The 17,739-nt window shown below is 38.8% G+C and overlaps 2 protein-coding genes across 3 annotated transcripts; both read right to left on the bottom strand.

Moving 5' to 3' along the window:
* Nucleotides 1-1,238: 1,238 nt before the first annotated feature.
* Nucleotides 1,239-8,706, bottom strand: wu:fe05a04 (zinc finger protein 628). Its single transcript, XM_037785752.1, has 4 exons — nt 8,300-8,706; nt 7,139-7,676; nt 4,117-5,081; nt 1,239-2,880 (listed from the first exon to the last, which is right to left on the bottom strand). Exons 2-4 carry the CDS (start codon nt 7,665-7,667, stop codon nt 2,014-2,016), a joined length of 2,361 nt encoding a protein of 786 aa, XP_037641680.1. The 5' UTR covers nt 7,668-7,676; nt 8,300-8,706; the 3' UTR covers nt 1,239-2,013.
* A 971-nt stretch (nt 8,707-9,677) lies between these two features.
* LOC119497567 (zinc finger protein 574-like) lies at nt 9,678-15,322 on the bottom strand. Of its 2 annotated transcripts, none has more exons than XM_037785790.1 (5): nt 15,120-15,322; nt 12,577-12,769; nt 12,364-12,479; nt 11,618-11,761; nt 9,678-11,480 (listed from the first exon to the last, which is right to left on the bottom strand). In XM_037785790.1, the coding sequence occupies exons 1-5, from the start codon at nt 15,297-15,299 to the stop codon at nt 10,632-10,634; spliced, it is 1,482 nt and encodes a 493-aa protein (XP_037641718.1). In that variant the 5' UTR covers nt 15,300-15,322; the 3' UTR covers nt 9,678-10,631. The 2 variants fall into 2 exon arrangements, with proteins under 2 accessions (XP_037641718.1, XP_037641719.1); XM_037785791.1 differs by having other exon boundaries at nt 12,577-12,765; nt 15,120-15,246.
* Between the last annotated feature and the right edge of the window lie 2,417 nt (nt 15,323-17,739).

The following is a 17,739-nucleotide window of genomic DNA, read 5'->3' as shown; positions in this document are numbered from 1 at the left end:
GTCTGGCAAACATTATACTTCCGGGTCCTTTAATCACGTGATGCGAGATTTTTTTTCCACTTAAAGAAATGTAATATTCACTTAAAAACATAAACACACATGAAGAACGAGACATGAAAAGAAACATAAAATAAACATGTAATAAGAATAATAATGGAGAAAATAAATTGATAAATTGTTATAAATCTGTTGATTTACAACAATAACAATAATAAAAAAATATTATAAGATGAAACGAATGATCCAGAAAACAATTACATTTAGGCTGCAAGGTAAAAAAAAAAAAAAAGTTTTTAAACTTTGGAATCCAACAGCATATTATTAAGTTTTCCAATTAAAAAATGTAATATTCACTTGAAAAACATAAAAACACATGTAAACGAGACATGAAAAGAAACATTAAATAAACATGTAAAAAAGGATGGTATATAATCGTTCGAATAATCATGGGAAAAATAATAATGGAAAAAAGGTTTTAAGTTAAGTTTAAGAATAATAAATGGAGTAAATGAAAAAAAAACGACCAGATAAATTGTTATAAATCTGTTGATTTACAACAATACAAAATATTATAAGATGAAACGAATGATCCAGAAAACATAACATTTAGGCTGCAAGGTAAAAAAAAAAAACTTTTTAAATTAGCAAAAACTATGGAATCCAACAGCATATTATGGTGACAGAGATACATTTCTAAAATTATAATCAATAATAAATCTTGTAAAAAGTTTGTTGTGTGAGAACAAACCCAAAACAAGTGTATCAGTGACTGTGGAGTGATATTTGATATTTGAAGTTTTCTGATTAAAAAAAAAGTAATTTCCCCAAATGAATCTTTATATTTTTAAAAGGGAAGTTATGTAATCATCACAGTTGGACCATTATCACAATAACTAGACTCACTAATGAAATGCAAGCGTACTACACAGTAAATCTCCATATATGGAGAGCTGTCTGTGTAATGAGAATTATCTGCTAAATATGATGGGCTATAACTCAGTGAAAGCTAGATATTAGACATTTTAAAGGAGAGTCAATTTCTTTAATTGTCGAATCTAATTATCTCTATCTATCTTGACGAAAAAAAAGGATTGAAGTCATCAGTGAACTGTAGTTTCCAGAGAAATACTTACCTGACTCTGTGGATGTGTTGGCTGTGTTTCGAGGATTTCCCTGTTTAAGTTGAGACACAAGGCAATCTTTTGGATTAAGAACAAAAAACCGAAGTAAACAAGATATTAATTGATCTCGCATCAAGTACAACGGTTTATTTGCCTTTTAAAAAACATCAAAAGATACCTGCAGACTGTAAAGATTCAGCACATGTAAATAACAAGGTGACTTAATTTCATATTATTGATCAGTACCCTTATTTGCATTCATTAAATATTCAACATAAGACTAAACGTCAAGTGCCTTCACACAAAAATGCACATCATTTCAAGTTTCCAGCCAAATACTAAGAAATCCAGTGTTTTCATTTGACTTAATACACATTAATAATCCTAAGGATTCAATTTCTCCACACAAAAACAAGTAAATAATAGGTAGAAAATCAGGAAAACATTTTAATTCTTTGAGAAATCCTGCACGATATTGCATAGGCTTCATGACATTTACAGTACCCTTGTTGCTCCGGTGGCCCAAGCCACAAGCTTTACCCAAAATAAAAGAAATGCCACGATGAGCACGAGCTGGGAATGTTTTGTTTAAATTACAGAAGAAACAAAAAACAAAGAAATACACGAGATTTCGTCAATTCATAACAGTGGAAAAAGTAGAAAAATTCTGCTTTGTCATACAAGGGTATGATGGTAGATATACTGATTAGACAGAAATATATACAATATTGAATAGTATATCGTTCTGGCTGTAGAATAACACCTCCATGTTTACATGGCTACGGGTACAGCAGTAGGTGTGTCCTTTGCAGGATTTAGACACGTCCTCCAGTCGGGAATGTGACCAGTGATGGAATTTTATTCTTTTTTATTTTGCCCTCAATGAAAATGTTTATTTCTCTACATCAGCAGGGCGGGAAGTGTCAACCTCCATCTTAATTTCTTTCTCTGTCAGCTGGCAAGATCTGGATGACCACAGATCACAGTCAGGACCAGGAGACTGAGGCTCTTTCTTAATGTCTATTATCAGTCCAGAGGATGTTGTATTAACTTTAAAACTGGAGAAATCCATGCCATCCACTTTAAACTGCTTCACTTCAGTGCGTGTATCCGTCTCTCCTGGATTTGTTTTCTTCTTTTGTTCTCCTGAGATTTTAAATTCTCCCAGCTCCTTTTTAACGGGAAGAAGAGGAATGTTGTTCAGAACGAACTTAGACAAGCTACACTTCTTAGACAAATCCAGAGGTGCTTCCCACTGTGGATCCCGTTTGATCCCAGTTACCAAATTCAGGGGGGCGTTTAGCGGCGCTCCGAGAACGGCATTCACAGGCGGGAAAGCCTCTTGAGGCGGGCCCTGAGTAAGTGGAACTGGTAGTGTCGGAGAGATTTCAGAAGGGAGTGTCAGGCCGTCTGCTTGTGTTGCACACACAGGAAGAAACACGACAAGTTTAACACCTGGAGGCGGCTGTCTGTTGAGGGTTAGCTTCCATAATCCATCTGATGGACCAGAGCCAGAAGACACCGCCTCCGTCACAAGTCCTGGACTACGACAATCCTTCACTGGTGCAGCGGGGCTGTTTGAAACTGCAGCCGGGTTGTTTGAAACTGCAGCCGGGTTGTTTGAAACAGCAGCCGGGTTGTTTGAAACAGCAGCCGGTGTGGCGGCTGTGTTTGTTGCATTCGATGAGTCTGGTTTTGCATTGACCTTTTTTGTCTCAGACGAGGAGCTCTTCGAGGCCGGGCGTTTCTTGGGAGCACTCTAAAATGAGAAACGCAACAAAAACATCCCAGTCACTCAATGAATTATACTAAACACAAGTGTGACATGCCAGTATAATCAAGCTGGAGAGACCTATAACTTGCTTGAGGTTAGATTTCAATCACAGTTATTCTTCTAACATCACATTTACCAGCAGGAACTGGCTTGTAATGTCTTTGTTATTGGTGGTTTAATGAATTTAAAGTCCCCTTCCACTCAAACATGTTTTGCATAGTGTTACTTAACTTGGGTGTTTGCAGAGTGATGCATATGCAGAGTTTGACATTAGAAGGCTGTTTTTGAGGGGAAAGTTTCTCTGTGCTCACCTTCTCCGCCGTGTTTCAGTTTGAGGCGAGTACATGCAAGCAGGATCTTGTGACATCACAACATTTTCATCGGTGAAGTAAGTGACATCTTGTGTCCAGCAGTTAAAACTTTTGAAATATTTGCTCCAGCACTTTTAATGGGGTAATTGGGACTCTTTTGTGATAAAACCACAACTTAAAAGGATAGTTTGGGTGTTTTGAAGTGGGGTTTTATGAGGTACTTATCCATAGTAGGTGTATTACTTAAAGTAGGTGACCAACACCGGAGCAAAGCAATACAGTGCTGTGGACGGGGACGGCAGAAAAACGTATTTTAGTCACAGCGTTGTATTGCTTTGCTCCGGTGTCGGTACTCCTGTCTGTTTTTTCCAAACTGGGGGCGTGCCGACCGTCATCTACTGTAGGTAATACACTGACTATGAACAAGTACTCATAAAACCCCACTTCAAAACACCCGAACTATCCCTTTAAGGATGACCTTAAATCTCATATCTCAGCAATTTCATTTTCATATAAATTTGAATAATTCAAATTTGATTTGTATCATGCTGAACGGAAACCAACAGCTGCATGTAGGGTAGGGTATGAATTTAAAATGTAATACTTTAAAGATTAACCTAACACCCTTTGAAAATCTTGTTTTTGCCGCCTTCTAGTAGTTTAACTCGTCACCTTGCTGCAGTGATTGTGCAAGTGTGCTACAGGACACAGTGACACACACTGTTGTGTGTAAAGCACTCTTCAGTGATGCTGGGTGTGGTCAGAGGTAAAACGGATTTGAAGCTTTCAATCAGTGAAATACTGCATTTCAGTTACTCTTTAAGAAAATGGCGTAATGTAAATGTTTGTTTCTTTATAGACAGACAAAAATATTCCTTTTAAACTTATACTGTAATGCCCCCACACTTACCGCAGGCTGGGGTGTCTTTCCACAGGTCTTGAGGTGGCTGTCATAGTTCTGCTGGTGGGGGAAGCCCACTCCGCAGCTTTGACAAAGGCAGGGCGAGTTGCCGGCGTGACCGCCCATGTGGGACATTAACAGCAAGGCCGACCGGAAACCCTTCCCACACTCGGCACACTTCAGCACCCTCTGGTGAGCGCCGGCATGTTTCTTCAGCTCATCAGACGTGTCAAATCTCTGCCCACACTCCAAACACCTGATCTCGTCCCCTTTGGGCTCTTGGTTGCCCCAGCAGCCGGTGTCCTTTTTGTGCTGCTGGAAGTCCTCCTGGCTGAGAAACTCTCTCAGACACGCCACGCAGTGAAGGCGCTCGGGTTCACACTTGTGCTTGCGGTACAGCCTCGCCAGGCGGAAGTGGCAGCGGCATCGTATGCAGGTGTAAGGCAACAAACCGAGATGGGAGAAGCTGTGTCTCAGGAGGGCGTTCTTCTTCGTGAAGGTCATCGGGCAGTCTGTGCATTTAAAATTGCGATGGCACGTCGTCTTCCGGTGGCGCGCGAGATATTTCGGAGAGGAGAAATTGCGGCCACATTTATCGCATACGAGATCCAGCTTACATTTGTGCGACTGCACGTGAAATTCACACACCTTCAGGCAAGTGAAAACACGTTTGCACAGGTCACACTCGTAAAACTCATTCTCAAAATGAGTTCTCGACAGGTGGACTTTCAGATCGTCCTGCGATGCGAAGCTCTTCAGACATATGCGGCACTGGAGGCGATCCACTTTGGTCTTGGTGGCGTGCGTGCGCAGGTGGACGCGGTAGTTGTAAATCTGGCAGAAGCGCTTCCCGCATTCGGCACAGCAGTACGGGCGCGCTCCGGTGTGCAGATTCATGTGGTCCTGGAGCTTGAATTTGGAGGGCAGCTGGAGGTCACAGACGCTGCAGGGGTAGTTGCCTGAATGACTCGACTCTGTGGAGAAGAAGGCAATTAAAAGTGTGCCAACGGATCGAAGTTAGATTGGAGATGCAGGAGAAAAAAACTGAAAGAGATAATCATTAGAAGTAATTATGGATCGACATATCAGCGTACATTTGGGGCCACCTTATATCTGTTATAAAAGCTAAGGCTGGCGATATACTATATTTTGTTATTGTAAATAAATCCCATGACAATACCAAAACCAACAATTTTCCAACCCACTCAGCCCCAAGCCCATTCATTCCTACTGCATAATAGATCTTTAAAAACACGTCACAAATTTACACTGTTATGTATACACTAAAACAGTCCAGGGCACTGTTGTTTTTAGCAAACGCTACTTAAAGATCGGGTCAACGATGTTGGAAAGCTAGCATAATTTGAAAGTAGCTTCGCCTCAGGAGCTCCGTCTAAACCCACCCCTTCCCCTCGGGCTCCTTCCAAGGCAACGCAGTGATTGGTAGACGTTTCTACAGGATTACAGCAGCTACGGCTTTTTTCCGGTCCTTTTTCAGAGCTCATAAGTAATGGATCGCTGTCGGGGTGTAAAGATCATTTCAATCAATATAGCAAATAGTGTATACTGGAGAACATCGTCAACCCTGCTTTAAGCAGCAGTAAACGGTGCATTTGTAGGGGTCTATTTTCAGCAGTGGATGAACACACATTTGGTGCTTTCCGGCAGCAGGATAGTGTATGTGGGATTAAAAGTACAGTGCGTAGGATTAGGCAGCATCTAGTGGTGTGGTTGCAAATTGCAACCAACTGAGTACCCCTCCGCTCACTCCTCCCTTTCCAAGACTGCTGTAACGTGAGCCACCGAGTGCAAAATCGTGGTAACGCAGTTCACCATCCTTACCATAATAACACTACATAAGGAGAAACGGAAGTCAGACGGTACCACAGTTTTGCATATGCGACCAAAAATCTGTAGAGTGCGACTAAACCTGACATTTAACAGGTCTGTCTGTGTGTGTATCTGTCAAAAAATGCCCTATACTCTTCCTCAAGCAACATCACAACTATAAAACATACCAGTAATTCAAAATGAAAAGAACTAGAGTTTGTTTTTTGGCTAGAAAAATGCTGCAGTGCCCATTACACCTGTCCCCGGGCCTGAACAGCCCAGTCAGTGCGTGTGTGTGTGTATGTGTATGTGCGTGTGTGTGTGTGTGTTTGCACGTGTGTGTGTGTGTGTGTGTGTGTGTGAGAGAGAGACGCTGTATATTTAATAACACAAGACAACGTTACCACTAATTTCTTCTCTGCTCTGATGATCGCCAAACAGCTGATCTGCTCGTAGCACATCTCTCTCTCTCTCTCTTTGTTCTTTTGCCAGCTGTCCTTCAGGCATTTGGCAACTTTTACTGTGTTACTTTTAGTCTGGATTGTGTGTTTAAATTCTTTCGTATTTGTCTGATAATATAGTCTGCATTTGGTTTGTAAAATGTGCCGCCCTTTCATGTGAACACGCTCATATCCAGACTGAGAAACCCTGGGTTGATTTACTGAGTTGATAACCAGCGTCGTATAGGACCGCTCAGCGAGATCTCGTTTGTTAGGGTTAGTTAAGCCAGATAACAAGAAACTACCCCGGGTATGTTGAACTCGCTTCGTACTAGTACAGGCCTCTGGAGTCTGCCGTCACTGAGCAGCTGTCAATCACTCGCAAACTCCGATCAAACGGTCGAACTAGACAGCGCTGATCAAATATGAATCAATATTCTGTTACTGCCTATTTCTCGCCTCAAATGTTTTTTAGAAACATCTTGTGGTGTACTGTTTAGCTGTAAAATGAGAGTCTGTGAGCACAGCCAATAGGAACGCTCAATAGGAACGCTTTCTCTCTGAAGTCTCCCATCACGGCCCAAAGAGATTCTTAATCTCAATGAGTACTACCTGGTTAAATAAAGGTTAAATAAAAATAAAAATAAAAAAAGATTTAAAACATATTGTATCTTAAATTATGGCAATTCAACTAAAACTTACAAACTGTAAACAATACACTACTATGTCCTTATGAGAGTGAAAGTGAATGAGAGTCATACCATAGTTTAGTCCCTCCTCCTCCTCTTCCTCATCCTCCTCTTCATCGACCTCCTCTTCCTCATACACCACTGAAACCTCACTGTCATCCGAGTCCTCCACATCAATCTGCATCTCTGTTGAATCCTCTTGTGCATCATCGACATCTTTCTCTCCATCGTCATCCTGTTCAGTTATTAGCTGTGGAAGGTCTCCTCCGGCTTCAGCCGCTGTGGGACACTCGAGAGTGTCTTCTTTGACAGCTTGTTCAGCAGGACTTAAGGTTGTACAAGTCTCTGACAGAGGTGAAACCACTGTGGGTTGTTTTGCTGCACCTGCTTCTTTACCATCAGCTGACTGCTGCTGGCCTCTGACCAGCAGTCTTTGTACCTGTGTGGTTGACAGTGAGGTGGGAGGGTGACTGTGTGAGAGGGAGACATCGGGTGATGTGGACCGACATGGTGTCTCTCTCACTGAGGTCTCCAGAGGCTGGAGGATGTCTGGGTATCCCAACTCCGTTAGCTGGATATCAATGGTGTACTCAATGGACATGGCTGCTGGCTGAGGAGTCACAACAAGTAATGAAACACACACAGAGAGGCAGGTGTTATATATAGAGTTCAAGTTTAAAGGTCCCATATCGTGCTCATTTTCAGGTTTTCAGGTCATTTTATATTTCTACTAGAACATGTTTACATGCTGTAATGTTTAAAAAAAAAACTTTATTTTCCTCATACTGTCAGCCTGAATATGCCTGTATTTACGCTCTGTCTGAAACGCTCCGTTTTAGCGCATTTTGACGGAATTGCAACAGAATTGCGTTGCTAGGCAACAGCTTGGGTCCATATGTACTTCTTGTCAGCTGATGACATTCACATACACACTGCAACCAGGAATAAACTGGGACACAATTAGAATATTTACGTTTAAAATTGCGTAAAAGGTCTAAATATTGTATATTTGTGACATCACGAATAGGCAGAAATCCTGACAGCTTGTTTCAAATGCAGAGTTTTTGAATACGGGCTGTGTGTGTGTTTCCCTGTGGAATGAATGTTTCAATACTTTCACAGTATTTATATAGGACTTAAGCCTGCTTTATAATAAAAAAAACATGAAAATCTCACTTTTTTATAATATGGGACCTTTAAGACACTAAATTGAACAGTGACATTTCGTCTTACCTGTCAGGTGACTACATCTGTGGTGACTCCTCGGGTTTTCTTCCTTCTTATATTTTTTATAGAGCTAGCCCAACAACTTTTCCTTGTGAATTCATGTGTGCCGCACCTTAATACGCTCCGTCGGGCACCTCAGCTCACCTGGTGGGAGGAACTACAGTGATGATGTTCACAGCGTGGCTTCACAAAACAAGCTCGCTGTTAGCTTGTCATCCTAAAAAAAAGGCAAACGAGAAGCGAAATGTGAAGGAAAAATAACCCAAAAGCTTCTCCTACTCGATGTGAAAATAGAGCGTCAATAATTAGGAGATTAGCTGGCTCATATAGTCCATGTTTGTATAAAGAGAGGAGACATAGCCCAACATAACCCGCTCATAAAGGAGAGCTGGAAATGAGGAAAAACAAATGAAGCACCAACCAGAGAGAGGAGAGGAGAGGAGTGTTGGAAGATAGTGCACCCCTGGTGGTCCGGAGTGGTATTACACCACAAGCACATTTATTTGCCAAGTACACACACAAGGATTTTTTTTTTTTTGCATCTAAAAATGGAAAAAGGAGGGTATTCTTTTTAGCCATATCATTTTATGTATATGATATTTTGCAAAGATAATTATCAAATTAATTATGTAAATCTCATCTGCCAGATGCCATCTGATTTTTCTGTAAATTAACCCAAAAAGAAGTTGCATGAAAACAACCTACAAACACGTGTTTGATAGTTTCCCCTTTAATAAAACAGATATATCAACATACAGTCTGACAGTTGCCATCATGCATGATGAGGACTTTCCGTTTTGATTCCAATTTTACAGGTAATACTTCAGTCATTTTATACTGTTATTACTATCACACTATCTGCAAAAAATACTGAAAGTATCCAAAGTAAAAGTACTTATTGTGTTATATTATCACTTATTATATTATTTGATTAATACTACTGATAACTATTAGTGGCCATTTGTCGTAAAAGTCAAAATCGAACCTAAATCAAAGGGCCACTGACATACCATGGGTATGTGGTATACGCAGGCACTGTGTTTCTTATGATTTATGTCTCCAAAAACTTGCTAGCAAACAAAAAAACTAAGAAATCATGGCTATAGCTGCAAAGTATTAAAAAAAAAAAGTGGTTTAGAAAATTACTAGATATTATCATCAGCACATATTTCATGGATCATTAACTTTGGCCATTTTGTAGATACTAAAGAAGAGACACAAGATAACAGCATGTCCTAAACTATAAAGGGAGGACAGCTAGATTGGTGTTCCTGGATGAAATGTTCCATATTCAATCGTTCTAATAGTTTCTCGCTTAGCAAACAGCGAACATCTGAATCTTGTGACTCTGCATTAGATGTGAGAACAAAGACGAAAAGGCAAGTTATTTCTTCAGCAGCCTCCCTTGGGATAGCATGTTTTATTACATTTTTGCAGTGTCCAGACACATTGCAGTGGGGAGAGAAACAATCCAATCAGTGAAAAACACATGATATACACAGTTTCTGATGGGACTCTAAGGCATTAAAGAGTCATGAGTTCCATGTAAGAAATGTCTTAAGACATGAAATATCATTCTAATAGGTGAAAAATTAAAAGAAATAATTTTTACCATAGACAAATCAGGATTATAGTGGATCATTTCTGCCCACATGCCAAACACTCCACATTGAATCTGGAGCACTAAGCCAAAATCAATTTTTTTTAGCAGAACATAATCATGTTATTTCAAAATTCTTCCTCAATGAGACATAATTTAGAGGAACATAATCAAAATATTAAAAGTAAAAAAATGCACAATATGAACCAGAAGCTGTACATAAAACATTTCTTTTGACAAACTGTCTAAACATTCAAACATAGTATCTCTACTAGGCATCTAATTTGCTTTAAAATATGTACTTACCCAATTTGTTTTGAAAAAAAAGAGGAAAAAAACATAAAAAAACAAACCTTTTTTACCACAGTGAGTTGAACTCAAGACTAATAAATTCACACCACACGCATTTCAAGCTTAAAAAACGGAAACAAATCATTAAAAAAATTAATCAAAACAGTTTTTTTTTTTTTTTTTTAACAAATAAACTATGTTTTGTGGCAAAGGGTGTAATAGATTACATTTGGTTAGTCAATTTAAGAGATGCGTCTGTTTATCCAAAATTTCAACAGTTCATAATCAAACTCAACTTCAAAACCAAAACTTGCTAAAACATTATTTTTAAAACCATTCCAAACTCTGAAGCATCATCAGGAGCATCAGCTAAAAGAGAAAAAAAAGACAATTCCTGACTAAAATCTTCAAAAACCATACACTTTCTGCAAGGTCCTCATGTCTCAATTATCTCTTTGCACTTGGGTTTTCAGGCTTTTCCTCCGGGTGGCTTTTCTGGTGAGCTTTCAAGGTGCGCTCGCGGCCGAAGCTCTTCCCGCAGGTTGGGCAGGCGAGGCGGCCCACGGCGTGAGCCCGTGACATGTGGGCGTCCAGCTGCTCGGGACGGGCAAAGCTCTCTTCACATTCTTCGCAGGGATGGGCTTTCCGTGGGGCGTGTTTCTCCTTCTTGTGAGCACGGAGCTGAATCAATCCAGGGAACGCGAGGTCACATTCAGGACAGGGGTGCTGACGAGCCGGAGGAGCGGCGTCCGCTTTAGGTTTCTTCTCTTTTGCTGCAGCCAGACTGTCATCCTCAGGACTCTTCGTATCTTCCGTTTCTGATTTCACTGCTGCTTTAGGAGGACGGCCACGCTTTGCTCCACCTGCTTTTCCTTTTTCCTCTGCTGGAGGTGCAGCCGGCTCTGATGTGCTGCTGGCCTTCACCACCGCCTCCTCGGGCGCTTCTGCCTCGTCCTTCTTTTTCCGCTTTCCCTTTTTCTCAGCAGCTGCCGGGTCTTCAGCTTTGGCAGGCCGTCCTCGTTTCTTGACGGATGAAGCGCTGCCGTTGCACTGCTGCCCTTCGGGGTACTTCTCCTGGTGCGCTATCAGCTCTGGTTCTGTTTCAAAGCCATTACCACACTTCTTACAGCGGTGGGTTTTCGTAGAGTCCTCCGGCTGTTCTGCGGCCTCTACCTCTGGGCGGGGATGCTGGGTCAGGCGATGAGTACGCAACAGTCCAGCACTTCGGAAGGTTTCATTGCAATCTTTACATATCATCTGTTTCTCTGGACACACCTGTCTTCTGTGGGCTGTTAGCTGCAAAGTTGAGACGTAAAAGAAAAAACATTTAGTATGAACCAGAAGGAGGTAATTCTTGGTTTTGGCATTCATGGTGGCATTTAGTTTTAATACTGCCAGGGCCAATTATTTTCAAGCACAAACATTATACTCACTTCAGAGAACGTTTTAAAGCACTCCTGGCAGTGCACGCATTTGAAGGGTTTGGCGTCCTTGCTGTGTGTTGGCTGGTGCTGTGTCAGTTCCTCAGATGACAGAAATGATCGGTCACACACATAGCACGTGAACAATGTGTTTCCCTGTGAAGAAATAAAAGAAGGGCCAAAGTTAAAATAATTCCAGACCAAGAACTACTTGTAAAATGTTAAACCCAAGTTTATCAGATTCACTTTATTCGCCAAGGAAAATTGAGGTGCAGGAGTTTGTCTTGGGTGACTCATAACTGAAACAGTAACAATGTAGAAATTGAATTGAAGTAAAATGAAGCTTAACTCAATATATATATACACATTTAAATAAACACAAATCTCAATTTCACTAAATAACTTACTCAAAACACAAGCTCATGTTTTCTTGCACTACAATGCCATTAACTTTCCACTAATATAAAGGATAAAAGACTATGACAAATTGTACCTTTAATTTAGTGTGGGAAAATTACTAGAAAATAATGTATGCCTAAAGCATAACAAAATCCTGTTTCATTAACTATTTGAGTACTTGCAAGCACAGGAAAACAACATAAAGATCATAAAACGCAGTGTCATCATCATCATCATCACGTAGGGTTGACAACAGATTGCTTATGAAAATCAGTCATAAACATCAATTAAAAGTATATTTATATGTAGGGGAATTTTCCATTTCTATTGATTGAATGAACTGCTATTGTGAAGTGTACCTGCTGAAGCTGCTGCTTGTACTCTTCCCGGTGGCTCTTCTTCATATGCCTTTCCTTGGCTTTGGCACTGCAGAAGGTGATGAAGCACTGGAAACACTGCAGGTTTTCATGCTGGTCTGGAGGGACAGGAGGAGATCATGCAAAGACAAAGTTAATCTTTCAGTGACTTTTCAGCAAATGGCGTTAAACAGTTGTGACCATTATACCACTTACAGGATTGAACGGCTGGTGCAGGAGGTCCATTCAAAATGACGGGTTTGTATGGTACTGCTGGCTTTGCAGGGGGAGCTTCAGGAGGTGGATCTGGCAACCCTCCCATCACTATCTCCTCTATGTTCAAAATACCCGACTCCATCCTGCCTGGTATACTGGGTGCTCTCAACAGGCAACTCACGACAAAACCTTCCTAGATGCAATTAAAAAACAAGGCAGAAACAAAAAACAGAAAGTGAGGTTACACATCACGTGGAAATAGCAGTTTTGGTTAAAAACAGGACCACAACACTGTACCACTGGTGCACTTTACACTACACATCCTATATACCACTTTATAGACTGCACATATGTACATATTACATTTATTTATTTATTGACGAACTTCACACACTATGTTCACCCATTCATTCTGTATCTTTTATATCTCTATTCCTGTTATTATCATTTTTGTATACCTTTACCTCTCCTTTGTTTCACTTTGTTTGCTGATGTTGCTGCTTTGACACCTGAATTTAATAAAAGGTTCATCTTATTTTATCTTAATCCCACAGATTGTGCTAAGAAACAGTTATGATCAACAGATGACAAATAGAACAAATAATTCAGCTGATGTTAAGCTGTCAGGGTTAGGTAACGATTTATAGGAACCACAACGTTTATAGCAGGGGTGCCCAATATGTCGATCGCGATCTACCGGTCGATCGCAAAGGTAGTGTGGGTAGATCGCATGGCATTAAAAAAAAAAAAAGTTCTGGAACTTACTCACAGAGGAAAAGTACCCCAACATGAGGAAATGTGCTACCTCCTTGACTGCATTATTCGGCTCCACTTATTTATGCGAGTCAGCCTTTTGCCACATGAAGATTATTAAGTCCAAATACCGTTCCACCTTGACTGATGATCATTTGGAAGTGTGCTTGAGGCTGGCTATCAGCAGCTACTGTCCGGACTATGCATCCCTGGCTGATTCCATTCAGTGCAAGTCATCAGAGTAAGGTAATGACAAAATGTACAGAGTTATATTGTACAATATGGGTTCATGCAGTTATGCAAGGTACACCAACATATATTGTACATATAAAGAATACTCAATATATTTATAAATAAATATATGTTTTGCATTTTTATAGTAGGTAGATCATTTTGACTTGGTCATTTTATAAGTAGCTCGCATGCTGAAAAAGTGTGTGCACCCCTGGTTTATAGTATAAGGGTTATTTGTCTATTATAATATTAAAAATAATAATAATAAACTTTCTTTGTATAGCACCTTTCCAAACATAGTTACAAAGTGCTTTAAATAAGTTAAAATAGTGCAAACATCAAGATAAAAACAATACAGAATAAAAACATAAGCCAAAATAAAATGTTAAACATAAGACTTTTATACAAAAAGTCAACAATAATGAAATTTAAAACAAGGGATTGCTATAAAAAGTCATAAACATCAATTAAAAGTATATTTATATGTAGGGGAATTTTCCATTTCTATTGATTGAATGAACTGCTATTGTGAAGCATACCTGCTTCAAAGGTCTATTAGACTATTAGTCCAGTTAACACAGAAAGTGAGGTTACACATCACGTGGAAATAACAGCAGTTTTGGTTAAAAACAGGACCACAACACTGTGATAACTAACTAATCCCACACATTGCGATAAGAAACACAAATATATCAATATCATGTGCAATACTACTTTTTACATCCTCATGTGTAATATCACTGTTCATTGTGTGCAATATTACTTATTTTTCTGTTTGTTAGCTTACTTTACCTTTTTTATTTGACTTATTATTTACTCATTTTACTAAATGTATCTTACTTAATTGTTTGTTATTCTATTAGGCACTGGTGCTAGAAATTAGTACTTATTTACTTATACTCTTGAACTTGTTGTATTTTTGAGTAATCTCTGGCACAAGAATTTCCTTCTGGATTGATAAAGTTACATCTGATCTTATCTTATCTTATCTTAAGAAACAGTTATGTTCAACAGATGGATCACACCATTTAGCTGATGTTAACACCGATGTATAGTAACCCCAGCCTTCACAGTATGAGAGTTATGAGTGTATTAGTGCAGTTATCTCATAACACTGTTTGGTCTCATGTTGGCTCTCTGACGTTACGTTGCCTCCTTTAAGGCCGCTAGCTAAAGCTAACTAGCGCCATAACAGCCTCCGAGCATCCGGCCACCAGTTGACGGGTTAAAAACACCTTTACGGGTATATATGGTAAACGCTAATAATGCACAACATGTTTTAGTGTAATTTATGAACACGTGGCTAACGCGGATGATAAACTAGCAGGCTACCGAGCGCGGCTAACGCTAAGCTAACTAGCATGCTAAGCTAGCTAGCATGGCGCTAACAACACCAGGCTGTCATTCAAACGGGACCGTGCAGACTTCAACGGTTCCGTTTCACACATCACGGTTTAACGCGTTGTTCGCACGCTGCCGCGTATCAACACGGTGCACGGTAATACATGCAGTAAACTGTTTAGATAACGTGTGTACAGAGAGGAGTAGAGGGTTACCTGCTGGGTAGCCGCTCTCTGGTGGTTGATGGTTGGTGGTTGGTGGCTGTTAGACTGAGAGTTTGACCTCAGTAGAAATACAACACACAGAACATAGATCAGATCACACGCTGACTGCTGACTGCTGAGAGAGAGCCGCGGTACAGCTAAGATGGCGGCCGGGCAGTCTGCAGTGTTCATTCTCTTCAGACATGAAGGGCTCAGCAACCTGCAGCTACTGTTCATAAATACATCATAATAATTATCTTAATACAGGGCTCAGCAACCTGCAGCTACTGTTCATAAATACATAATTAATATAACAATATATAAGTAAATAAATAATACTAATTATCTTAATACAGGGCTCAGCAACCTGCAGCTACTGTTCATAAATACATATTACTAATTATCTTAATACAGGGGTCAGCAACCTGCAGCTACTGTTCATAAATACATATTACTAATTATCTTAATACAGGGGTCAGCAACCTGCAGCTACTGTTCATAAATACATTATAATAATTATCTTAATACAGGGCTCAGCAACCTGCAGCTACTGTTCATAAATACATTACAATAATTATCTTAATACAGGGCTCAGCAACCTGCAGCTACTGTTCATAAATACATTACAATAATTATCTTAATACAGGGCTCAGCAACCTGCAGCTACTGTTCATAAATACATAATAATAATTATCTTAATACAGGGCTCAGCAACCTGCAGCTACTGTTCATAAATACATCATAATAATTATCTTAATACAGGGCTCAGCAACCTGCAGCTACTGTTCATAAATACATCATAATAATTATCTTAATACAGGGCTCAGCAACCTGCAGCTACTGTTCATAAATACATAATTAATATAATAATATTTAAGTAAATAAATAATACTAATTATCTTAATACAGGGGTCAGCAACCTGCAGCTGTTGTTCATAAATACATAATGAATATAATAATATTTAAGTAAATCAATTATAATAATTATCTTAATACAGGGGTCAGCAACCTTTATTATCAAAAGAGACAATTTAGGCAAAAAACAATAAAATAATAACATTTGCAGTGAGGTATGGGGCCACATTGAGGGGGAAACAATTTAGATGTTGAGAGTAAAGTCATAACTTTACAAGAAAAAGAAGTCGTAATATTACGAGAATAAAGTAAAAATTTTACGAAAAAAAGTCAGAATATTACGAGAATAAAGTCATAACTTTACGAGAAAGAAGTCGTTATATTACGAGAAAAAAAGTCGTAATATTACGAGAATAAAGTCACAACTTTACAAGAAAAAAAATAGTAATATTACAAGAATAAAGTCATAAAATTTACGAGAAAAAGTCATAATATTACGAGAAAAAAAGTCGTAATATTACGAGAATAAAGTCACAACTTTACGAGAAAAAAAATCTTAATATTACGAGAATAAAGTCACAACTTTACGAGAAAAAGTCATAATATTACGAGAATAAAGTCATAATATTACGAGAAAAAAAGTCGTAATATTACGAGAATAAAGTCACAACTTTACGAGAAAAAGTCATAATGTTACGAAAATAAAGTCATAACTTTACGAGAAAAAGTCATAATATTACGAGAAAAAAAGTCGTAATATTACGAGAATAACCTCACAACTTTACGAGAAAAAGTCATAATATTACGAGAAAAAAGTCATAACTTTACAAGAAAAAGTCATAATATTACGAGAATAAAGTCACAACTTTACGAAAAAAAATAACACGTAAAATTACTACTACTATACTACTATACATATATATACTAATATTACGACTTTATTCTCATAATATTATGACTTTATTCTCGAAATCTCAGATTTATTTTTTTCCCCTCAATGTGGCCCTAATACTGCGTCGTACCGCCGTACATTAGACCTACAACAATGATAAATAAAAATGAAAATGTAAACAAAAAAAACAGTTATTGATTTCCACTAATTTTTTTATAAATCCACAGGGAGCCACTGGAGAGGAGCTAAAGACTAAAGGTTGCTGACCCCTGGTTTAGACTAAAACATTCAAATATAAAAAAATAAGCTAGTCAAGCTGTTCAGACAGATGTTGCCACATCTGTTAATATACTGTATTAGTGTAATAAAATGATGTAGAAACTCACAACAGGACAGTTATATGTGTATGAACATGGATTTGAACTCACCTCCTCTTCTATTCAATCTGGTTCTATGGTTGATCTACGTCATATGACGCGAAACAATTTGAAATTGCTTGTTCTCATTCCCTGTTAACTTCAGTGTTTAGTTCACCTTGTTTATAATAAACACAGAGGGATAAGTTAGTACAACCGAGAGTCTAAATTGTAGCCTATTTTACAAAGTCAACTTCTCACTTGTCTCAAGGTTCTGAAGTCCAATTTTTAACTGTTTGTACAATGTTCTCTGAAATGATATCAGTAGTATTTGGTATAACATATCTCTGCATAGGAGTATGTGTATATATTCAATTTAGAGTTATTTCTATTATAATAATACTTAAGTAATTGTATACAGTTATTGCCATTACACTAGAGCAGGGGTCAGCAACCTTTACTATCAAAAGAGCCATTTTAGGCAAAAAAAAAAAAAAAAAATCTGTCTGGAGCCGCAAAACATTTGCAG

Source organism: Sebastes umbrosus, chromosome 11, assembly GCF_015220745.1.
Source record: "Sebastes umbrosus isolate fSebUmb1 chromosome 11, fSebUmb1.pri, whole genome shotgun sequence".
In the NCBI taxonomy this organism is placed as follows: Eukaryota; Metazoa; Chordata; class Actinopteri; order Perciformes; family Sebastidae; genus Sebastes; species Sebastes umbrosus.
Note: the sequence above shows the minus strand (reverse complement) of the source record. Positions and strands in the feature narration are given on the sequence as shown.

Bases quoted from the DNA above. Each gene is read 5' to 3' on its own strand.
- wu:fe05a04 (XM_037785752.1), bottom strand. From the start codon at position 7,667: ATGTCCATTGAGTACACCATTGATATCCAGCTAACGGAGTTGGGATAC. The intron at 5,082-7,138 runs GTATGACTCTCA...TCTTCTCCACAG, and splicing joins GGAGGAGGGACTAAACTATG to AGTCGAGTCATTCAGGCAAC. The intron at 2,881-4,116 runs GTAAGTGTGGGG...TTCTCATTTTAG, and splicing joins GAAAGACACCCCAGCCTGCG to AGTGCTCCCAAGAAACGCCC.
- LOC119497567 (XM_037785790.1), bottom strand. From the start codon at position 15,299: ATGAACACTGCAGACTGCCCGGCCGCCATCTTAGCTGTACCGCGGCTC. The intron at 12,770-15,119 runs GTAACCCTCTAC...AATTGCATCTAG, and splicing joins AGAGAGCGGCTACCCAGCAG to GAAGGTTTTGTCGTGAGTTG. The intron at 12,480-12,576 runs GTAAGTGGTATA...CTGTCCCTCCAG, and splicing joins TGCACCAGCCGTTCAATCCT to ACCAGCATGAAAACCTGCAG.